The following is a 23,945-nucleotide window of genomic DNA, read 5'->3' on the forward strand; positions in this document are numbered from 1 at the left end:
GCGAGGCGCAAAGGGTATCGTGGAGTAAATGAAGTCTTAGGCATGGTTTACAAACAAAGGCACTTTCGAGGAAGGCCGAGCTTTTAATACTATCCGAGCAGAGGCGTCCGTATATACATGCACTTACATTTTTGTGTGAACGAGCATTGTTCGCGGCAAGGCACGCAGAGGCACGAAGAAAGAAGACAAAAGGCAGTGGTAAACCGAGCTTATACGTCGCAGTCTTCGAGCCGGCGAGCACGACGAATTTCCAAGTCGTTTTTCTCGCTCGCCTCGCGCGGCCCAGCTGACTCGCGAGCGCTGTTGCGCTCTTGGATTTTTGATCGCCGACGCGTACGAGAGGCTGCTTCGCCGTCGGTCCCCGAAGCTCTCTGCGGCTCTCGATCGTCGCGCGAAGACGGAAATCGACGCGCGCGACAAGCGGCCGTTCACGCGGCGCAGCCAGAGATCGCGGTGACGCGATCCCTCGCCGCGCGGATTTATTAATAATAAGAAACTCGCGTCGCGCGCGAGCACTCGCGACGCCCCTCGTCGGCCGTGCGTCGCTCGGACGATCGCCGGCGAGCGACGGGGCCGACGACGAGCTCTGCCGGCCGCGCGCGGTCGCGTCGATGAATATACACAATTGGCTAAATAAATAAGCGGGGCTCGTTCGAGCGGGCATCGTCACGCCTCGTCGACGGGCAGTGACTGATGGACGAAGCTGCGGGATCCGCCGTCGGCGAAGTCAGCGGCCGCGTGGCCGTCGCCGTTGAGCACCCACTTGGTGGTGAGCAGCCCGTCTACTCCGACGGGTCCTCGCGCGTGTATCCGCGCCGTCGAGATGCCCACCTGCGAACAGAAGACGGCAAGGCAGATGTGACACGTGTCGGCGGCCCGCGGCTCGTAGTAGCACGTCTGTCTCGCTTTCGTTCGCCGCGCTCGACTACGCTGATAACCTAATTGATTTGTGTCGAGATTCTTAATTGTCGTTTCTCTCGCGATAAGGACAGGCGGGAAATAGGACGTCAGTGTCACCACCTCGGCACGTGCAACGGACCGATTGCAATTTCCATTCGTGGCGAATTAATCGCCGGTCTTTGTGCGCCAACAGACATTCGTTCGCTTTCAATTAGAGGCGAGACTGGCATTCTTTGTCGAAGAAAATTGATCGGTTAAACGATTTAGCCGTCTGACAAACGACTCGTTTCCGATTTTTCCAAATTCAAAGGATCCGCCTCGTTTTGTACGAAAACAACCGCTCGCGCGACGATCGTTCGCGCAAACGCAGCACGGGTAGCGAAACGTCACTGCGAGTTATTTATCTGCTACGATACGACGGCGCAACGTAAGCATGTATTTTCTCGATGCAACTTGTCCGGAGGCAAAGCAACCGAAATGCAAAAGGAACGTCGCGAAAAGAGATAAGTTTCACTCGGTTCGCTCGCGCTTGTAATGCAGACCATTGACCCGTCGGTGAGCGACGGGAAGGTCAACGATAACCGCGAGTTTGTTTCTGCCGATCCGATCCGCGCCAAAGCGAAACGGTGAGGAAGGGTCGCGGAGAGGCTTACCTCGGCGCCAAGGCCAAAGCGATAGCCATCGGCGAACCTCGTGCTGGCGTTGTGGAAGACGCAGGCGCTGTCGACCTCGCGCTGAAAGTAGGTGGCGTTGCGCTGGTCCTCGGTGACGATCGCGTCCGTATGGCCGCTGCCGTACTTGTGTATGTGGCCGACCGCGTCCTCCACCGACGCCGCCACCTCGATCGTGCACTCCAGCGCGCCGTACTCGATCTTCATGCTGGGCGCCATCGGCGGCCCGAACGTCAGCAGCTTGCGCAGCTTCGGGCCCGCGTTGATTTTCACCTGCGCGCGGGCGGAACAACGCGGTCACTGACTGCGAGGCCGAGTCGAGCAGCGCCGATCTCTTACCCCCTCCTTCTGCAGCACGGCGCAGATGTCGTTGAAGAAGCCGCTAGCCATGTGCGACTCGTGAACGAGCAGTGTCTCCATGGCATTGCACGCGGCCGGGTAGTCGCACTTGGAGTCGCGGACGATCCTCACGGCCTTGTCCAGGTCGGCCTCCCTGTCGACGTACACGTGGCAAATGCCCTCCGCGTGGCCGAGCACGGGTATGTGCTTGGACTGCAGCTGGATGCTGCGCACGAGCTCGCTGCTGCCGCGCGGTATGATCAGGTCGATGTGCTTCTCCATCGAGAGCAGGTCGCCGATCTCCTCGCGCGTCGACACGAGCGAGATGGCGTTCACCGCGCCCACCGAGCTCAGCGACTCCTTTACCAGGTCCATCAGGCAGCGGTTGCTGTGGGCCGCCTCCTTGCCGCCTTTGAGCAGCAGGCCGTTTGCCGAGGACATGGCCAGGGCCGCCACCTGCGAGCACACGGCAGTCGCGTCAGGCGGGATCACCGCTGCCTACACGGAGTAGCCGTGCTCGTTGCGTGGGTCTGCGCGCGCTTATCGCGCGGCTGCCTCTCGATTAATTATATCCACGAGATAAGGGCGTCGCGACCGGAAACTTTGCGGAACGCGCCGCGCTCGTGATCCCGGCCGCGGCGTCGCCGCCGAGAGGCGCTCACCTGTGGCAGACTGTCGGGCCGCGACTCGAAGATGACGAGCAGGACGCCGATCGGCACGGTTATCTGCTTGAGCTCCAGGCCGTCGGCCAGCTTGGTCCTCCTGAGCACCCTGCCGACGTTGGTCAGCGACGAGTCGGCGATCTGCTTGAGGCCGTCGCGCAGCGACTTGAGCTTGGACGGCGTGAGGGACAGCCTCGAGAGCAGGGGCTTGGCCAGGCCCGACTTGCGAGCCTCGTCGAGGTCCTTGCCGTTGGCGTCGAGGATCTCGCTCTGGCGCGTCTCCAGCAGGCCCGCCAGCGTGTTTATGCAGCCGGCGCGCTCCTCCGGCGCCAAGGACTGCAGCACTCGGCTGCCGACGCGCGCTGCATGCGGAAGACAAGGACGTCGGGGAACATGAGACTCGAAGCGAAGACGTTGCGCAATGCGCCGATAACGCGGTGCAATTCAAAGTTCATGCAAAGCGCGCAACGATAAACTACTTCTTTTGTCGTCGAGTGCTCGCGTAATTTCATCGCCGACATTTTATTGGCGCATTTACTGCACGCGCGCGTATCTTTCCGATCGCAGCGGCCGCTGCGAATTCGTCGCGGAGCTGCTCGGCGACGACGTCGATGAAACGAACGCGCGATCACGGCTCGTCGCCGCGACGTCTCGATAAAGAACGAGAGTCCAATCTCGGATCGTCTTTTTCCTTATCCGAATCGGTCGTAGACACCGAATCGCGCAGGCTCACCGTTCTCGGCGATGACCTCGACCGGCGCCGAGCTGCTCGTCGTCTCGGTGAAGAAGGTGCCGATCTTTCGTCCGCCCATGATGCTGCTGATGGCCTTCTCCTGCATCCCGTTGCAAATGACCACGGACACGCCGCGGTCGAGGGCCCAGAGCGCGGCGTTCACCTTGGAGTCCATGCCGCCAGTGCCGACCTTGGACTTCTCGCCGAAGGTTATGGATCCGCGCTGGTCGGAGCTGAAGGTGTGCAGGAGCTTGGCGCCGTCCTGCCAGGGCGGCAGATTGTAAATCCCGTCGACGTCGCTCATCAGGATCAGCAGGTCGGCCTGCACCTCGGCGGCCAGCATGGCGGCCAGCGAGTCGTTGTCCTTGATGGGGATGCCGCGCCGACCGCTGTGACCCTCGACGACCTCGTCGTCGAACTGCAGCGGCGGCGAGACCGCGTCGTTGGTGTTGATGATCGGCACGACGTTCAGGCTGATCAGCTCGCTGAGCGTGCTAAACAGATTCTTCCGCGTCTCGTCGTTGAGGAAGTCCGGCTTGGTCACCAGCACCTGGGCGAGCTTCACTCCGTACTGCGCGAACATCGCGTCGTACAGCGACATCAGCCCCGACTGGCCCACCGCCGCCGCGGCTCTCGGCTCCAGCATCGTGGCTGCGGGGAATCGCCAGAACGGCCCTGCTGATTAATGGCTCCGCGCGAGACGGACGTTGGCACCTGTGCGTGCCGCTCGCTCAGCGCGACCGCGTTGCGTTGGCACGCCGGGACGGGGGGAGGGCGCCGTTCTTACCAGTTTCATCCGGCACGAGCCCGCGCCGCGACGTGCACGATTTACGGTCGCTTTCCTTTCCCGTTGCAGCGAGGCGATAAAGGCGCTCGCCGCCCGCCGATTATCAGAGTGTGACATGCGTAGATCGCACCGATAAATTAGCGAAAAAGCCGCGATAGTCGTATCGTCGAATCAGCCTCGAGAACGCCAGCCAGAAATAGAGCGGCGTCCCGATTCGGCGCGCGCTCGCGGCTTCGCGAGGGGCTTCGCGAGGGGCTTCGCGCGAGTGCGATCGGAATATCGGATGCATCGACAGGCCGAGCTGCGAACCTGGCGATTATCGCGCGCTCCTCGAAGCGCATCTTCGTCTCGTCGGGGAAGAATCGGGTATGCCGAGCGCAAAGAGCGCGACGAGGCGGCCCCCGACGGCACCGCGTGCAGCGGAACGCCTCGAGGGACGCGCCGAGGGAGCACAAGCGAGCCCGACTGTAGCTGCGGCGCAAACAATTTGCAATTGCAATGGGCCGCTGCGGTCCGGGCCGAGCGGCGAGCCTGGCTAACGACGCGGATAAAACAGATAAGGACCATCGATTATCGAGCGAGAGAGTGGCCTTGCCGATGCACTAGTCATTAGCGTTACTCCGCACGAGCGCCGTAGCAGGGATTATGACTCTTTTGCACGTGCCTCTCTCTCCCCGCCCGCCCCCGGTGAGTTTTACTCGGGCGTGAGTCATGTTTGCCGAAGTTTGTCAGGCGGACGCGGACACAGTCAGCCGGCTAATTGCCAATTGAATGTTATGCCCGAGTTTGCTGACTTTGCGGCCGAATTAATCACTATTGGTTCTAGATCAGGCTACTACTCACTCCGTCGCACTTGTCGGCGTTATTGTATGCTTGGTTATCGGCGTAACGCGCCATTCCTCGGGACTGTCGTTTTTCTCCATTGTTCGGTGAATCGTCGCTCCGGACAACGAGCTCGCGAGCTCCCGACGCGCGCGGCGCGACTCGACTCGACTCGACTAGACGGAACTCGCGTACTCACAGGCCTGCTCCCTGGTGTGGTCGATGGGGCTGAGCGTCTCGCGCATGGACATGGACATGAGCAGCTCCTGCGCGAGCTTCTGCTTGCCGAAGGCGACGGCGCCGCTGGTGACCATGATGCACTCGCGGCCCTCGTTCTGGCACTCGGCCACCTGCTCGACGATGCTGGCCAGCCGGCCGAGCGCCAGCCCGTGCTCGTCCTCGCGCGTGATCACCGCGCTGCCCAGCTTCACCACCAGCCTGCGCGCGTACTTGAGCTGGTTGCGCTCGGTGAAGGTGGCGCGTCGCGGCCGCTCGCCCGTCTGCAGCTCCCGCTTCAGGTCCACCCGCTTGCCCTGCGGAGCGAGCTCGTGATGGCGCTGGTGTGCTCTGGGTTGGGAGGCGCGAGCGCCGCCGGGGCCGTGACTTACGCCGACGGTGCGGATGGTGAGCGTGAGCGCGGGCGACGCGGAGAACGCCCGCCTGGGCGCGAGCTGCAGCAACCTCGCGTACATGGCGTTGCGGATGGCTGGCGACGGCTGCCGAACGATCACTGACCGCGCGCCCACGAGTCCCAGCCTTCTTATCATCGCCGACGCACCGGCTTCGGGCTATCTCGCGCGCGCGGGCCTGCAGTGGGGAGAGACGGCTCGGCGCGACGTTGCGGCCGGGGGGAGAGCGGCGCGTTCGTGGGAGGCGACGTTCGCGACCGCGCCAACGATGCCGTCTTATCGGCGCGCGCGCGAGACCAGCAGACGCGCCAAATATTTCGATATTTACGCGTTTCGCCAACGCGCGACGCGAGCCGCTCGGAATCACGAGGCGAGCGCCACTTCCGCGAGCATCTCGGGTGCGTCCGTCGGCTGTTTCGCGGGCGGACGGGTGGTGTCGCTTCCTACATCGAAGTTATACTCAGCGGAGCAAAGTCCGATGCTCGCTGCATAATTTCTGACTCTCTTCTCCGTCGGGCGCGCGCCGAGCCCCGATCTCCGCGAGCGATGCCCTTGACTGACTCGGCCGGCGACGGGGCCGTAGGCGCGAGCGAGGTGGCGCGCAATCGTCGTCGCCGTCGTCGACCGGAGGTACGCGCGAGCGCGCGCCAAAATCGATGCAGCCCTCGTCCTGCCCGACTTCGCGCCCTGTATAAATGGGGCGCGCTGCTCGTCCGTCCACGCGTCGTCGTTTCCCCGCGAACGATCGGATATAACCGGATTGTACCGCCGTCGCGAATGAACCGCGAGCAGCACTGGCGCGTCTGCCTTGGACAGGGCCACGATTGCGTTGCGCAACGCGGCCCGAGCTCAACGCGTGCGGAAAAGTTGGCTTTGCCTGTGATAAGCGCGTCGGCGCGTGGGCGCCGTTATAAGGGACGGACGGCCAGGCGAAACGCGAGTCGCGAGCCAGATGTTTTCGAATCGACTAATAACCTCGCGCTCGGCGCGCTCGATGCCGAGATAAGTTTGGAAATAACGATGACGTCGGCTGATCGTTTCACAGGGAAATGCGGTCTGACGATTCGTCACGTAGATATTGAAATCAAAAAGAAGATGCTGGATCGGCTCTCCGCCGCGGCCGTTCGGCTTTTCTTTCTCTTTCTCGTGGATTTTACAATTGACAAAGCGTGACTCGGACGCCGCTCGCGCTCTCGAGAACGGCGCTGAGTAAGGGCAATGCAACGAGGAATGCTCGAGCGACGCACTCAATACGGGAATTCATTCACCTGCTCGCGCGCGGATTCACGGCATGAGGTACAAATGAAATGAAACGGCGCTTGAAATGCCCGCGTTTCGCCGTAATTGAACGAGCACAAACGAGATAAGTTGATAAAAAGGCCGAAGCACTCGAGAGAGCGGCGTGCAAGCTGCTACTTGCGAGCTCGATTCAATTTAAATTCATAATCGACCGTATCGTTTTCGCGTATCGCTCGGAATTCATCGGCAGAGAAGACCGAGGCGCGTCAAAATCGATCGCCACCGAGCGGACGAGTTTTCGCCGGGAGGTCGGCTGCGCGCGGCTGGTTACATTTTCTTGCCTCCTCCGCGAATAACAACTTGGAAGCTTTTCCCTTTATCCTCGCCGGACTGTACGCGTATCGTTCGTGTTTCTTTGAAGCTATCGAGGAACGCGATAAGCATTGTTATGCTAGCACTTTATCTCTCTCTCTCTCTCTCCCTCTCTCTCTTCTGTGTCTATTTGTCTGTTTCCCACATGATCATTAATCTCGAATGATCAATCTCTGCACGCTGTGTATCGGCCAAAGAGATCGGAAAGTCGACAGCTGTTCGTTCTTTATGCTTTTGCCGAAACGGAATTTTCGCGTTTTTCAGCTGATTTTTTCTAGTCGCGACTCCCCCCGACCCCTAAAAAAGTATTCCACCCTTGCGCGCAAAGTACGTCCTCCCACGCGTCCAATCAATCAGCCAGGCGCGAGAGGGTTACAAGAGGAGAAGTCAAGGATCAGCCGCAACAAGTCTGCTTTGGTCCGCGCGTAAATTTGCGCTGAGTTTTGGGAGGGCGAGGAAGAATCGCGTTCTCCTTCGTGAATGTGCGCGTGTGTACATACGAGCGTGTGCATCGGGCGCCGCGCGTACTCGGAGGCATCGAACTGCGCGTGCGCGCGCGCAGTCTCTCCGTTGGAGCAGCGCGAGCACGGGCAGCACAGCGCGAGGCTGAGGCAGCAGCAGTAGCCAAGTCTCTCGGAGGCAGCAGCAGCAGCAGCCGCGGACTTGAGAGAGGCTTCTCCCCAGCAGTTGTGCTCTCGACGGCGGTGGCCGCCGCGCCCCGCTGCTGCTCTCCAGGTACACACACGCGCGCACACTATTGTTCCTCTTCTCCTTCCCCTTCTTCTTCGCGATCTTCTTTTTCCATTCTTCTTCTTCTTCTTCTTCTTCTTCTTCTTCTTCTTCTTCTTCTTCTTCTACTCGGGGTGGTTAGAGGCGATCCGCTTGCAAGTACACAGTGCTGACTCTGTAGTGGATGCTGCGAGTGACAGAGAGCTTGACGTTGTTTCTGGTCCCCTTTATCTCGCGGGCGAAAACTCTTTACATTGGCTTTGTCCGCCGGGAATAAAAGTGCGACGTTATATCACTCTTCGCGCGCCAGTGTGCGCGAGTGAGCAAGTGCGAGTGTGGTGCGAGTGCAGCCTCCAGCGTGAACGCAGCTCGGTGAGCACTCGCTTGCTTCTTTGCAAAAGCAACGAAATAACAAAACGCTGTAGTTCTCTCTCTCTCTCTCTCTCTCTCTCTCTCTCTCTCTCTCTCTCTCTCTCTCTCTCTCTCTCTCGGTGAAACCTAATCGATCCCGTAAATCTAGTCACTCTCAAGAGAGCAACGTTTCACATAACAATCCCCCTCGTGAAAAAGCTCTCCCACCCTCTCTTTCCTCCAGCGGGATACTAGGTCAAACCCCCTTAGCACTCTCGCCGAGCCTTTGCATCTATGCCTTTTGTTGGGCTCCCAATTGCGAAACGATTCATTATGCAAATGTTGCGGGGTTCGTTACTCTCTTGTTCTGCCGCCTTCTTTCCTCCGTTCGCTCTGTTTACGCTGAAGCTCTAGATGAGGGGGTTAACGAGGCGCGAGATTCGATGAATTTTTCAAAGCTGCCTCCCCCACCCCCTCCTCGCGCCCGTCCCCACCAGAACCTGCACTGCCGCACGCTCGCGCACATCTCGATGAATTTATTATCGCTTGGCCACGGGACTTCCGCTGATTTATATAAATTTTATCTTGGTTCGCAATTGAAATTCGCCGCGGCGCCCGGAGGAAATGCGCGAATTAGCCTCTACGCCGCGCACCGCCGACCGAGCGCCGAATCCATTATGAAGTTTGCCTTGCTTGCCGATAGACGCGCCGCTGAGCTTCGCGAAAGATGCGACTTGCGAGTGTGCGCGCGTGCAAAGTTTTTGTTGATTCCCAAACTTGCGAATCTACCCGGCAAGAGGAGACGACGCTACGCGATCGCCGCGGTCGTAACAAGATACTTTTATTAAAGTTGGACGCGATCCCAATCTTTTTCGTGAATTTATGAGTTGTTATTTAGTGCCGCACAATAGACTTACGGCTGGGCGCTCTTCTTAGTCCCGTGAATCGGGAACCTACACCCTCTCTTTCCACTGCGAACGTTGCGAAAAGCCGACTCTCGTGCAGGCCGGCGAATTGTTGAAGCGAACTTTCGACGAATGAAAAAGAAAAGAACGAAGGAAAAAGCCACTTTTTTCGCCCTCTGCCTCTCTGACTGTCTCGTCAACGTCATGTCCAGGAGCTTGTAAAAAAAGAACTGTTGTTCTATTTTCACCGCCGCCCCTGCGCCGTCGCATCTAGTCAGCCACCACGCGTTTGCCCTTTGATTAAGTCCTGCCCGCGCTGACCCAACTAAAACAAACCGACCTCATTTGGAAGGCTTGCGAACGGAGCGAAAAAAAAACCGGGTGGGGGAAGGAAGGAGCCAGGCTATTTGCTCGACGAGCGCGAACTTTCCGCCACTAAATTCGTCAAAATCAGGAGGCAAGCGGACCCAATTCGATGAAAGACTCGCGCAGACCGCAAGTGACTGTAATCGATGCGAGCGAGAAAAAGAAGGAAGTCGACGGGACAGGAGTTTGAATGTCATGAATAAAAGATGCGGCTGCGGTACGAGGAGGGGGGGCGACGGTTTATTCGACTGTGAAACCGCACACTGGATGGGTTAATTTGTCATTTTTCGTGTCGCTGCGCCGCTTTGGACGGCATTCGACGAGCATTCAAGCCGCGCCGTTGCCACTCCTGATCCTCGAAGATCTTAGAAAAGACGCGCATTCAAAGTGGATTTGCCATCGGGCTCTATTTCATTCCTGCGCGTCATTCCCTGGGAACACGGAAAGCCCTCCTAGTCATTGGTTCTCCTTCTTTTCCTTCCATTTTGCCCGTGGTTCGAGTGATTCGGAGGCAATAAGCCAACGTCGCTCGATGGTAAATGTCCGAGATTATTTCGCGCGAGTCTCCTCGCGGCACTGCCCGCGTCGAGGAGGAATGCTGCCACTCGGTAAAGGAAACTCACAGAAAGATATTCATCGCGGACGCCGTCAATCGCCTCGAGCAAATGTTGTCCGACTCTGCCGGGGACTCGCGCGGACTCGAGCATGCGTGCGCGATCAAAGCCGGGAAAGCGCTATTTTTTTCTCTCATCCTAAAAGAATACCCGACAAACGAACGCGATATAAGTCTCTCTAATTATCACCTTTTTCGTTCGGTGCCTCCGCCGCTCTGCTAAAGATAAAGCAGACCGAAAAAGAACATTGACACACAAAGGGGAAAACGAGCGAGTCGCGAGTGAATGAAAGTCGCGTTAAAAAATTCGCATGTCGGTTTGCTTGCCTTACGAGACATTAATTCGTCTTTCTCTCTTTTTCGCTCGTCCCGAAAAATTTAAAAGTCAAAATCGCCGCTGCTGAAGTTTTGATTCGGACAAATGTAAACCGACTGCCTTTTTTTGATTTATTTTTTTTTTTTATTTTACACACTCGGGAATAGGGAGTGTGTGGGAAGCACTGGCCCCGAAATTCACAGTGCACCGTTGTATACTTGTTTTGTTAGAAAACACATAGACCGTTCTGTTTTCTCTGACCGACTTCGATAAAAAAAAGTGAGAGAGAGAGAGAGAGAACCGCCCAATGCTTTTCAATTGTATGCCCGTGAATGTGCATGTGCTTTTTTACAAAACCGCTGAACTGATTTTTATTAAACTTATTTTATCTACGTGGATTATACAAATAAATTTAAGAAAAATTTTTTTGATTTACAGAATTCACACAATAAAACCGCACGGAAATAGCCTCTCGTGTTTAATTCGAAATTCACTAGATAGCTTATAGCGACGAGCTTTTGAATTTCGTAGCAGTCGTTGATGCGAAAAAGAATCGAGTACGACTAAAACAAAATATTCTACGTGAAGTCAAACGGCGACTGCCGAGAGTATTTGTTTTAGCCACGCGTTGATTTATTACAATGGTTAAACGTTGGAAGCGCTTATCTCCTCCACTAGACTATTACGCCTATAACGACTCGTATGTGCGTTTGTCTTCGCAAAGACGCTCGGATAATCGCGGCCCATCAGATGCAAATCAAAGGCATCCTCGTCAGTGGAAATATGCGCCATTGAGGTGTGCGCGCGACGGTGCGCAGCCAGCAGACACGCGTCGGGTGGCGTCGCGCGCTCCCCGGCAGTCGGTCGGACGTTGTAAAGCGCCTCGATTAGCGGCGCATTGTGTATCCAAGTCGCCTCGAGCATTCGCGGTGACAGGTAGAGAGAAGGGGATTCCGCGGCGAGGACGAAATTAGCGGTCAAAGAAGAGCGCACAGGCCGACAGAGAGAGCGGGGGCTTGGTCATTCCGGCGGAGTGCAAAATTTGATTATCGAGAAACGCAAAGCGGTGGAACGGCAAAGGCCGAGTAAGAGAGAGAGAGAGAGAGAGAGAGAGAGAGAGAGAGAGAGAGAGAGAGAGAAGAAAATTAGATTCCAGGCTGATAGAGGCCGCGCGTCGGGATAAATAAATATTTGATTAAAACCGGAGAGACGAGCGCTCTCGCGCCGAGAGCGGCTAGGCTTGAAATAGATTGTTAATCAATATGAGAGTGTCGCCGCGCCGCTGCGAGAGCAAAAAGGAGACGACGCCTCGATTGTTTCCGCCGCGCGTAGTTGATTGATCGCTCGGCGCGCGCTCGCCTCTTCGGGACTGCCGCGCGCCGTTTCCTTTCTCTCTTTGCAGAAGACCGCTTTACGCGGCCGCTTACCACCGGACGAACGCGAAAAGTGATCGTCGATCGGATCGCGAGGCGGCCATTCCGATTGCCGCTTCCCGTATAAAAGTTATGCGATACGGGTGACCGAGACATTCGACATCGATCTCAAGTAGTGCGCTGTGCCCTCGTAAAGAGGCGAATGACGAGCATCGAGTTGAATGCCCGTCAAGTTGCCTAGTGGATTTTGTTGGCTGGAGTGTTAGGAGAAAAAGGCCTCGACTCCGCCACGATCCTCGCGGAGTGTTCCGGCTGAATCGGCGTCTTATCGCGCGAAATCGCGAATAAAAAAGAAAGAAAGAAAACTCTCGGCGGTCGCGAATCGGCAATCCGCTGGGCTCGTGCGCGCGTACGTACGTCGTTCGCGCTCGTTCCCTTTCGGTGCGAGGGGAAACTAAATCGGCCCGATGTGTTCTCGCCCGCAGAAGCTATTCCTTTGCGCGGGCGATATAAAGGGGGCATATAATTCGCAGGGCGGCAGCTTAACGAACTTCGCGAGCGGCCGAATCCGACCGCATTAACGACAATCGAGTTTCGCGCTCGCTCGGTCGTAGAGCGCGGTTAACGGCATAAATAAGCCCTCTTGCCGCTTTTCGCGCGACACACTTCTTCCGCTTGATTTGCCCTCGTTACGCTTTTCTCCCCCCGCCCCCTCCAACTCCTTTTTTTCCCCATCCTTTGTGCGTGCGCGCTCGGTTTTTTCTCTGTTTTTCTTTTTGCGGGGGCGCCGCTTTTCCACGCGCCTCGCTCAAGTCGTTTGGAGAGGCGTGAGAGATCGTCCTTGTCGATTAACCGCGGTTTTATTATGAGCGCGCCCGTTCGATTGCCACGCCTGCAATAGGCAAAAATACGTTCACTGCCGGGAGCTTTTGCACTTTCCGTTCCGGTATCTCGTCGATGAACGCGATCGAGTGAGAACCAACGATTGTTTTTCACGAAATTGAATTTTTTTTACGCATTTCGGCGAGTGCAAAAGTTCCTCGCGGCTGCGTTTTTTTTTTTGTCTACAGTCGACTTTCGCGCAAAGTACGAAATCATGTTGGGAAAGTTGAATTTAGTAGCGACGAATCTGTTTTTTTTTTCGCTCTCTCGCGTAATTAAATCTTTATACCCGCACGCAGTCGACCGACGTTTTATTCGCGACGTCGAGCGCCGAGTTATTATTGCGCCGCATCAGTGATTGTTCGGACGAGTTTGTGCTTGCAAAATAAATAAAGAGCGTAATTTACGCAGGAACACAAGGGATGCAGTTGTGACTTGCCTGATTACGTCACTAACGGAATCACGGATAATTGCGCCCGGTAAAATCTATCCAATTTTCGATTCTAAATGAAACCAAATAAAAAACCCGAGCGACGGCGACGTCAACGCTCGCGTCGGTTTTTTCGCAAAAAGCCTTCAGAGATGAAAAATTGCACTTTTCTGTAGCTTCCCTCCCCCCGCCAATTTTTTTTTTTTTTTCTAGTTCTCCAGCCATTGAAACTCGCAGCAAAGCAACATTCGTAGCGAAAGGAGAGAGGCGCGCCATTGAAAAGGGTCCGTTTCTTATTTTGCAGCTTTGAATGGCTGTCTCTCTCATGTACAGATCTGAATCGGCTATTGACACCACTTCGTAGCCGCGCCCGTGACACTCGCAGAAATTTTCGTTACAATTTGCAAGCTCTCGCCATTTCCTTAAACTGCTGCGCTCGAGAACCTCTTTCAAATATGTAAATACGGAGGGCCGAGAGAGACCTCGAGATGAATTAAATCCTGGCACTCGATTCAAAGCCGACCAAGCATTAAAAGAGAAAGCGAGAAAGTACGAAATTGTAGTGTCGAGGGTGGCGCCGCGCTTCAAAAATTAATCTCGCTCGAGCGTCGTCGCGTGAGTATCAGATCGCGAATTCTTCGGCGTACCGATCTCAATTTTGCGGCGCGCAACAGCACGCGCGGAGTAATTACGCCCTCTCTCGCTCGCCGCATTAAACGGGAAAAAGGATTACCCCGACGACGACTACGAGCTTTTCGACAAAGCGCTTAATAACCGTGCTCCCTCTCTTTCTCCGGCTGTACGCTGTACGTAGACCGCGCGATGACGATGAGCGAGCGCGAGCCGAAAAAAAAAAAAAAAGAAAAAAAAAACACGAAAAAACGAAATTGGCTATTACGGTTTACAAGCTGTAAAATTTTATCGCGCGCCACTGCCGGCTTTATTAAAACATCGCGCCTAATCCTCGCCTGTGTGATATTCAATTTCGCGGGAGCGCGGAGCGTCGACGAATTCCCACTGCTTGTCCAAGGCCCGGATGTCGCGCGCGACGCTCGGCCAGGAGCGACAGTCGGGGCGCTTTAATTCACCGACCGCGACCCGTTAAACGAGCAATAACGCTCGCCGAGAGTGGACTCCTCGCTGCGAAAGTGTGTTCCTCGGTAATTTTTCAGCCGAGCCGGGGCAGTTGATGTGTCAGCGAAGTCCTCGTCTAGATTCTCCGCTGCGCAACACCAAATGGACTTGCAGCTCGTCCTAACCTCAGCCATCGTTTATTCGCTCCCGCGTATGCTCCTCGGTAAATAAGGAGCCATACAATTTCTCGTTCTTCTCGACAACGCCCACTGACGTAATTTCATTTGCGTGCATTTGACTCGCATTGTGCGCGGCGCGAGCAGATTAGCGCGAGGCTTTTATCTTCGCTCCGGAGGCTGAAATATAAATTTTGACGAGATTTTCGTGCTTTTTCGGTAGGGAGGGAGGAGGGTGGAATTGGGGTCGCGCCATGTTATGCAAAGAATTTATCGCCGCGTTATTTTTAATGCTTTAGCTTGTCCCGTTTAATTACGCCCGACCAACGCGAATTATTCGTTTGATAGACTTGCCGCGTTTCACGCGAGCTAACGGTGACAAAGGCATATCTTTTTTTTTTTTTCTCTTTTGCCTGGGCGCGCAACTCGGTGAATTATGATCGTCGCGTGGCTGCAGGATTTTTGTAATGCTTCGCGTTTTTTCCCCGCGCTAATCTTTTTGCGCCGACTAATGGTCCGTCGAGTCGCACGAAACGGCTCATTCATTCGACTAATCCGTTTTTAAATAAAGTCGAAATCTCCGTCGAAAATCGCGCGACTCTGCTCCATTTCTCTTGCTGCGGGCACGGTCGCTGCCTATACTCTGCGCCTCGCCGAGAGCCAACTTATCCAAGCTGCACGGGAAAGACGAATCGGCCTGACGAAAGTCGTCGGTTGTGCTCTCTCGAAAAGTTTCGGGCGATCGGCAGAACGCCTAATCTTCGCTGGTAACGCGAACAAAGCACGGCCAATAACGGCGCGCCGGCGAAAAACAGACCAAGCGTCCTACGCGTAATTCACGGCCGTCCGTCCGGTGCGAGTTGGGAGGAGGGCTGCAAGTGTAGCTAAGCAGCAAAGCGGAAATCTCGCTCGCTCGCGGGTACTTTCCAGTCCCGAACGCCATTTTCTCTCGCCCTCGTGTGTCGAATTTTAATTATTTCGCGGTTATTGTATTCCGTGGATTCCCACGAGGATTACGGCTCTCGCGATTGCTTATCACGGCTCGCTCGCGTGCGGATCGCGTTTCCCTTGACTCTGCCTTACGCTATGATTTAATCAATGCCATCCGCGTGCGCTCGGAACTCGCCTATACGGATTTATGTCTCAATACGCCACACTCCGTTGGTGACCCGTGCACGTTTTCATATCGCCGAGAGATATACGCGTCCTATCGCTTTGAATCATACATGAGACTTCTTTCATTTTCCTTTTTTTTAAAGAAAAAAAAAACAGACGAAAGGATTTTTCGATTTGAAATATTCTTCTTCTTTGAGTGTATGTGTGTGTGTGTGTGTCTGTGTATGTGCCTAAGCATCAAAGATATTTTGTGACGAACATCTCTTATAAGAACGAGTAATGAGCTGTTTCTCGTGAGCTTTGACGATTTTTTTGTCGCTTTACCTTCTCAAAGGTATAAGTCATCAAAGTGAGGGTACATCAGCGTCGAGGAAAAAAGAGTTTAATTGAACGCATAGGAGAGGAACGCTGCGTCTTGAAATTTCGAGAGAGAGAGAGAGAGAGAGAGAGAGAGGATGAGCACACACATGCGCATAAACTGGAAGCTCTCGGAAATTAGAACACAAGCCTCCATCTGCACTCCTCGGGATAGAATCTTTGGAAACTGTAAATAGACGTTAATTTACGTTGCTCTAACCCTGTAATTTTCGTTTTCCCACTCTCTCTTTCTCTAGACGCTCCACCCCCTCCTGAAATGAAGCTGCGGGAGGAAGAAGAAAGACGCGAAAAAATAAAGCCGTAGGACCTTCTTGACCTACATTATGTCCTGTGTATTCGCTCGGCTAAGAAAGAAAAAAACTTCAAATTTTTTTTTAAGAATCGCACAAAATTCTTCCGGATATTATGTATCTAATTACACGCCATCGCGAAAAAAAAATAAAAGAGGAAAGAAGTCCATTGATTCTAATAAGCCACTTTGTCGGACATATGACGAGTGGACGAGCCTGGCGAGTGGCGTAATGGACGTCGTTCGATTACATTCCAGTCCTCGCGCATGCAAAGTCTTCCTCTCCCCCTGTTAGCGTTGGATACGCGTACGTCTGATTTATGCCATTCGGCGATAAATCACTCGGCGCGTTTACGGCGCTTCCCGCGCACGCACGCGAGTTCTTTTCCAAGGCAGCGAGAGAGAGAAAGAGAGAGAGAGAGAGAGAGAGAGAGAGAGAGAGAGAGAGAGATCTCCAGGGCAGCTTTGAACGATGACTGTCGATTTAATTTTTATCGATGCCTCAGCTGGGTTCTGCGAATTGTACCGAGCGGATTCGCACGCGCCGTCAAGGGATGTGGAGCTTTTATAAATTGAAATTCGAGAAATCGTACGTGATTAATTAGAACAACTTTGGCATAATTTTGCGCATTGGTGGGTGGGTTGAGACACTCTTACATCGGTTACTGATGAGAGTTTCGCGTATATAAACATTGAAATTAATGATTATTAAGGTTTTTAGTAACGATCGTTGCGATAAATTGGGCAGAACGTTGTACGTACAATCTTCGTTAGACTAAAAATTCGCCTCACGTTCGTTACCCAAGCGCCAATAACTTTAATAATGCACTTCGTGGACTTCAATAATGCACTTTACCGAGAAAGGAAAGAAAAATCTCATTTTGGCACGTCACATCATATTCAATTGACGGCGCAGACTGCTTAAAGAAATTTTCAAAAGTTCTACAAAGTAGATAGAACTTGTCGAAAACAATGTCGAGCGAGATGTACGAAATTTGGACGTGCGCGAGCTGCGCCTCTGCAGAATGAAATGTTCGTCGTAAAGCATAAAAAAAAAAAAGAAAAATTACGCGGATTATTATCCGTCGAGAAAAATTGGGTCGCAATTTTCGTCGACAATGATAGCCTTTCGTGCGCGGACAACGTACGAATGTTTTTGGGAACGTGACGTTATTAGAAAAAGGTCTCTTTTCCCACACATCAGAGCCTAGCCGCGGTCGCGAACAGTGGGGCTTGCGCTACGCGAGAAAATAATTGCGGTGATTAGACTTTACGGTGGTCCGGTGACAAGTGTTGGGCCGAGAATTGAAATAACTTGTCCAGAAGCGTCTAGCGACAGGCAGGAGCAAACGCTGGCGGCAACTCGGCACTGCAGCCGTGATAAATCGTCGTTGATCGTAGCCAGACGACGCTCCGTAAATCACAATGCGCCTCGTATCGAAGGAGTCTCGAGAAAGAGGGAGGGAGAAAACGCGGCGCGATCCAGCGAAGCAGCCTAAGGCAGCGCGGCCGCCGCTATAGCGATGGCTGAGCGCGTTTCAAGTTCAACGCACACACTTGGCTAGTTATTTCGAAAATTGCTTGACTTTGGCACGAGCGCTAGTCCGACTTTGGTGGAAGTTGCCGAGCGCAAAACGAGAGTGTATCAGTTACGTGTTTTCGCGCTCGCGTGTAATCTCGAAATAATTAGAGCTGCAAGTTTGGCTTGGCGCGTTTCTGCGAGCGAGCTGAGGGTCAAAGCCGACCCGACATTACAGTGCACTTTGCTAAGTTATGCCCGGCGCACTTGGGGGTGGCGGACGTCGGCAAATCCGATGAAAGGGATAGCACTGAAATAGTTTGTTCCTCGTTCTGGCCCCGGTGACGCAGATGACTCGACGGCGGAGACCGCGGACGCAGTGAGGAGGAGGAGGCGGCGGCGGCGGAGGAGGCGGAGGAGGAGGAGGAGGAGGAGGAGGCGGCGGGCGGCGGGCTCGTGAGCGGGTCGGCATGGAGGTCCAGCAGACGACGCTGTACGAGGAGCCAGGCGCGCTGGGCGAGGACGGCTGCAGCGCCGGCGACGTGGATCAGGGCCCGACGCTGCCGCTGTGGGAGGCCGCGCTGGCCACGCTGGTGCTGTCGTTCCTCATAATCGCCACGATCCTGGGCAACTGCCTGGTGATCCTGAGCGTGTTCACCTACCGACCGCTGCGCATCGTGCAGAACTTCTTCATCGTGTCGCTGGCGGTGGCGGACCTGGCGGTGGCGATCCTCGTGATGCCCTTCAACGTCGCCTACCTCATCCTCGGCAAGTGGGTGTTCGGCATCCACCTGTGCAAGCTCTGGCTGACCTGCGACGTGCTGTGCTGCACGGCGAGCATCCTAAACCTGTGCGCGATAGCCCTCGACCGGTTCTGGGCCATCACCGACCCCATCAACTACGCGCAGAAGCGCACGCTCAAGCGCGTGCTCGCCACCATCGCCGGCGTCTGGCTGCTCTCGGGGGCCATCAGCTCGCCGCCCCTGGCCGGCTGGAACGACTGGCCCGAGGAGCTGGAGCCCGGCACGCCCTGCCAGCTCACCCGGCGCAAGGGCTACGTCGTCTACTCGGCGCTCGGCTCCTTCTTCGTGCCGCTGCTCATCATGAGCCTGGTCTACCTCGAGATCTTCCTGGCGACGAGGCGCAGGCTGCGCGAGCGCGCCAAGCAGAGCCGCCTGGGGCCGGCGCCCTCGGGCCAGCGCCACCGCGACCAGGACGACATCGAGGAGTCGCTCAGCTCCGAGACCAACCACAACGAGAAGTCGACGCCGCGCTCCCAGGCCAAGCCGTCTCTCGTCGACGACGAGCCGACCGAGGCCAACGCCGGCACCACCCCGCCGACCAAGGCCGTCGCATCGGGTGAGTTGCCCGTCGCCGCGGTGTAACGCGCGACTCGGTCGAGCGCGCGGCCGAGGGGGGCGAGAAGCGCTGACTCAGCCTGCGCCGGGGGCAATCGGCTCGCCCCGCCCGCGATCGGAAAACCAGAGCGCGGATTTAATTCTCCGTATCACGTGGGCGGAGATTGGCAAAATAAAAAGAGGGAGAATGGAACTGCAGCGTGGGCGCTGACTCATCGTCGTGTTCCGTGGGACTGGACAGGTCGGACTTGGATGTTGCAGGTGCGAGCAGCAGCGCGACCAACGCGACGGGCGCTGGCGCCGGCGGCGTGGGCACGGAGCGCCGCGGCGGTGCCGGTACGCCGGCGAGCGCGACCGTCTACCAGTTCATCGAGGAGCGCCAGCGCATCTCGCTGTCGAAGGAGCGCCGCGCCGCGAGGACGCTGGGAGTGATAATGGGCGTGTTCGTGGTCTGCTGGCTGCCGTTCTTCCTCATGTACGTCATCCTGCCGTTCTGCATGAGCTGCTGCCCCAGCGAGAGGCTCGTCTACTTCATCACCTGGCTCGGCTACATCAACAGCGCCCTCAACCCGCTCATCTACACCATCTTCAACCTCGATTACCGGAGGGCGTTTCGCAGGCTGCTGCACATACGCTGAGCCGGCCCCGCTCCCCTTGACTTTCCAGGAGGGCTCCCCGACCCCCGCGCGGCGGCATTCGGCTCGGTCGCCTCACCTCCTCCTTTGCGTATCGAGCACACCAAGATCGCGCGGTCGCCCGCTCGCCTAATGGCTTTTGTAGGGCTAATTGCCTATCCGTTATTTTTGGCTCTCCGCTGAGCGCGAAAGAATCCTCGTATCGGTTTTTCCTAATTGCGCGTTCCGAGCAATTACGGCGCCAGGGCGAACAGTTGAAGCCACTTTTGGAAAGTCAATTTGCGCGAGTAGGTTACTTGTTGACGTATATCAATTGCGCCGAGGCTCCTCGCGATTCACCCGCGAGAGAAGGGCTACGCAAAGACACACACACAAAAGGACGAAGCGCCTTTTACCGAATTGGAAAATTATATACACTTAAGACGTATATTATATATACATAATTCTTACGGATATATACATTATTAATTATATACAAACGGCGATCGACCCTCGCCATTGTCACTTTACGGTTGTGAGTAGCGTTAAAAAAATTTACCGCTATTAATTAACAATTTAATAAACATAAGGACCCGTCGTACCGTTATACTTAATAAAAATGATTATATAAACCAAAGGAAACAAAATAATGCTTGACTATTTGCGATCTACGAGCGAGGGAAGAATGATAAGAGTAAAATAAATAAACAAATTTTCGACCACAGTAGTCGGAGCACTCTTTAAATAAGGTTGTGATAAGGTTGTGACAAACAAAACAAAATAAAAAACACACATTTAGAGAACAAAAACCAAAACCCTATGCATTATTTAAAAGATACATTCGTAGCCGCGCTTCGGATGGAAGACACAACAGAGTGAGAGAATTAACGTATATACTACGTATTATTATCATATATGTGACGCCTTTATCCAATAATTAAGCGAGTTTTCTGTCCGAGTCTCGATTTTATTATTCTATATAATATATACCGACGCGATCATCGTCACATCCTCACATAATAGATATATATATATATATATATATACACACATACGAGTATATATACATTAATTATGTTGCACAGTTTTTTATATAAATCAAGCGGGAGAGGGGTAAAATCGTTGCGCCAAGCGCCTGGGATATATTATTATAAAGTTTATGATACTGTTATCAAAATGAAAAGAGGGGAAAAAAGAAACGCGAGACGTGTTCTTTGTTCCGCGCGCACGCTACTGGGAATTTCACATTGTTTTTCGAGACGCTTTTTGACTTTAATCAGCATGGAAATTTTCATAAGGCGAGAGCGAGCAAGAGAGAATGCGAGAGAGAGAGAGAGAGAGAGAGAGTATTAGCATATTTTATAATACATTCCTGTTTGTATTGTTCCTATTTGTGCTTAAATACATGTATTAATGAGGAAAGAAACGAAAATACAGATGCACGGGTGGAACAAAGTGCGGCTGTAACGGTGGTTGTATATAAATTTTAAGACGCGAGGTGAGCCACTCGCGGACGGCGTTTAATGCACGCTAACAACACGCGAGGACAATTGAATCATGCCAAAGCCCCAGCAGCGCCAGCCGCGAGAACGGGAGGCTAATGGAATTTTGGAGCGCGAAATCTCGGGCAGAAATCCCAATCGACGCGGCTATAGACACCAAACACAGCACAACACAACACACAACTATAAATTATATATGAATGAGTATATAAATAAATAAATATACGCACGTAAATATAAATATATATAGGCAGAGAAGCGGTAGGGTCGCTCGAACGAGTCCGGCTCGCCACAGTCAGCTTGGCGTCGCGGTGCGAGAGCAATCGAGGCCGTAAACTCGCCGCGGCCGACTCGCTGCGAACGCCCGACGGATCGCTCTTTCGAAACAGAGATGACGACGGAGGTGTCCGGTTGGTTGACGATCTCCGGGGTGAGAATTTAAGAAACACTCGATTGGTTGTGATTTACCAAAGTATAGCAATACATCTCTGCCGTGCGGCGCTGCGAGTCGAGCTCTCGATCCGCCAACCCCGGAGCTTTCGATAATCGCTCGGTAATTGGTGCGCCGAAAACCGCACGCGGCGGCGGCGACGATTAAACGCCCCTCTCGACGCGATGCCCTACAAGTTCACTCCGATGTTGCGCGCGCGCGCTCCCTCTCTCTCTCTCTCTCCCTCTCTCTTTCTCTCTCTGTACATTGCCAAATTGCTGTCTTGGAATACATAGCAAACAATTGCGAGCAATTTCCAGGTTCTGTTTTTCCTTCGTGGGATATTTACTTTCAATTAAACGGCTCGGAACACTCCGGAAATTTCGATGTAAATTTATGACTGGTACATCGAACGGTTCGTCGGGGGGCAAAAAAATTGTCTTCCTTCGTCTTATTTTTCGTTCCTTCTGTCGCGCAAGTAAATACAGCTCTTGAAAATGGTTCGCCAGTCCGTTCCTCCCCCTTCCCGCGCGTAGCCCACTTTTCGCTATCGGAAATACACTTGCCCGCGTGACGGAAGCTGCAGCGAATTTTCATCCCGGAATTCAGATGCGCGTCGCAATACATTTTAGATTACTTTTGATAAGCCATTGTGCCGCTTCCTTGTTTCTTTTGTTTTTTCTGAGCTTGTACGTCTCTTACTCTAGGTTCGTCTTTATCAATGTACAATCGACAACGGACGGTCGCAATAGGGGGTGTCTTATCAAAATACCAGCCAAATTACGCTGTAAAGCTGTTGGCAATTTGAGAGAGCAAGAGAGAGAGAGAGAAAAGGCACATTTTACGTACGCTCCGTAATTTCCTCCAAGAGCACTTTTCCATTAACCCTACTGCGTAAATGTACATATGAATTTATTCATGCGCGTGACGGCGCACATTATGCTGCCACCTAGTCAAAATTTCTGCTAAACATTTTAACGACTCTTTATATTCAAGTCGCGCTATTCAAATTCGACTTAAAAGCTTTCGATTGTTTCGCGCGCCGTCAATGTAAAGAGAAACACGGAGTTCCCCAATATGAAAATCCTTGGAATGGGCGACGTGTGCAATACCTTCGAATTATACGACTGTAAAATTGAGTTAAAAAGTTTTCTTTTCGACCGCGAGCAAGATTCGCATTTCGAGAAGACAGAACTTTGGCGTGTTTTTTTTCTTTTAGTTGAAAACTCGCGGTCATTATTAATAGCGCGTGGCAATACAAATTCATACTATAACAAGAGAGAGAAATGGATTAGACTACGAATTACGGAAGTTTGCGGGATTAGAGAAGTTTCCGAATGAGAATTCTCCGCTGCGAACCGATATAGAAAGCTTACCTGAAAATATTGCCATCCGTGTGCGTGAATCCTCCGCCGATTAATCATTTCGAAGATCGCAGCCGCGCGTTTTCGCGCCAAGCGCGGATTTGGAAGTAAGCTCGGAAGCCTCGATCGAGACGCATCGCGGCAAGTGCACTTCGAAGCATCAGGTGCGTGGTGTTATTTTATTTATTTATTTTATTTTACTTTTTGACGGGTAGCGCGCACGGCTGCGGGCGGAAGGAAAGAACCTGATAAATAGGCCGTAGCCTCGGCGACAGAGAGAATCCCATCAGATTTCAATAGATTCCTCGCCCGCGCGTTCTCGGCATTAGCATCTGCTCCCATCTCCCACCCTTGCCGCTCGCGGCGATCCTCGTCCGAGATAAAAATAAGCTTCGAAAACCAATATTGTCGAAGGCTCGTTTTATATATATACATATATATGCAACGCGGCGTTGGTGGGCTGAGCGCTGACACGCTTCGTCGCGTGCGTGCGCGCGCGCTCGCCTCGCTCAGTCGTGTAAATAATATCCGAGGAGGACGAGGAAGAATAAAAAAAAAGAAAGAAAAATAATAATAAAATAATATTCGTGTAAGTGTACTGTATAGAGTGTAGCGCGAGGAGAGAAAGTGTGGTGCGTGTAGAGACGTGTGTACGTGCGATGAGCTCGGTTTTAATAATGAACAATACGCGTCGACCCGACACCAACCGTATAATCATCGTCTTGCCGTTTGTTCGTTACGCGACCCTTTATGACTGTTTTTTTTTTTCAAGCGCGCCTGCGAAAAAAAGATGTCACGAGGCTGTCGGCGAAAGTATCTTTGTTGATTCTTCTCCTCTTTGTTTTTTTATTATCAGTTGTTACATTGCGCCTTCGTTCGTTATGTGGCGATAAGTTCCACGATTGCGTTATTTGATAAAAATACATGTCATCTGATTAAAAATTAACTGTGTTGCGTAAGATTTTCTTTCTGAACCTATATCAGTCACCCAACTTCTTTCTGTCCT

General features: G+C 53.5%; 3 protein-coding genes across 5 annotated transcripts in view; 2 read left to right on the forward strand and 1 right to left on the reverse strand.

Moving 5' to 3' along the window:
* Nucleotides 1–46: 46 nt before the first annotated feature.
* LOC131666975 (delta-1-pyrroline-5-carboxylate synthase) lies at nt 47–5,682 on the reverse strand. Its single transcript, XM_058940119.1, has 7 exons — nt 5,523–5,682; nt 5,114–5,447; nt 3,306–3,956; nt 2,573–2,934; nt 1,911–2,366; nt 1,554–1,844; nt 47–831 (listed from the first exon to the last, which is right to left on the reverse strand). The coding sequence occupies exons 1-7, from the start codon at nt 5,679–5,681 to the stop codon at nt 667–669; spliced, it is 2,418 nt and encodes an 805-aa protein (XP_058796102.1). The 5' UTR covers nt 5,682; the 3' UTR covers nt 47–666.
* Nucleotides 5,683–7,611: 1,929 nt separating this feature from the next.
* Nucleotides 7,612–23,945, forward strand: part of LOC131667054 (ionotropic receptor 25a-like) — a 32,972-nt gene continuing 16,638 nt past the window's right edge. The window contains exon 1 of one of the 3 annotated variants that reach the window (XM_058940234.1): nt 7,612–7,889. The gene's annotated coding sequence lies outside the window, so the exon portion shown is untranslated. The remainder of the gene's footprint in view (nt 7,890–23,945) is intronic. The other 2 variants (XM_058940235.1, XM_058940233.1) reach the window with 2 other exon arrangements.
* LOC131666983 (uncharacterized) lies at nt 17,676–23,876 on the forward strand. Its single transcript, XM_058940133.1, has 3 exons — nt 17,676–17,694; nt 18,133–19,030; nt 19,291–23,876. The coding sequence occupies exons 1-3, from the start codon at nt 17,676–17,678 to the stop codon at nt 19,685–19,687; spliced, it is 1,314 nt and encodes a 437-aa protein (XP_058796116.1). The 3' UTR covers nt 19,688–23,876.

Source organism: Phymastichus coffea, unplaced genomic scaffold (genome assembly GCF_024137745.1).
Source record: "Phymastichus coffea isolate CEN01 unplaced genomic scaffold, Cenicafe_Pcof_1.1 PCOF00062, whole genome shotgun sequence".
In the NCBI taxonomy this organism is placed as follows: domain Eukaryota; kingdom Metazoa; phylum Arthropoda; class Insecta; order Hymenoptera; family Eulophidae; genus Phymastichus; species Phymastichus coffea.

Coding starts and splice junctions, on each gene's coding strand:
- LOC131666975 (XM_058940119.1), bottom strand. CDS start 5,681: ATGATAAGAAGGCTGGGACTCGTGGGCGCGCGGTCAGTGATCGTTCGG. Junction 5,448..5,522: donor TCACCATCCGCACCGTCGGC/GTAAGTCACGGC, acceptor CTCGCTCCGCAG/GGCAAGCGGGTGGACCTGAA. Junction 2,367..2,572: donor GGCCCGACAGTCTGCCACAG/GTGAGCGCCTCT, acceptor GTGTGCTCGCAG/GTGGCGGCCCTGGCCATGTC.
- LOC131666983 (XM_058940133.1), top strand. Junction 19,031..19,290: donor GACCAAGGCCGTCGCATCGG/GTGAGTTGCCCG, acceptor TGGATGTTGCAG/GTGCGAGCAGCAGCGCGACC.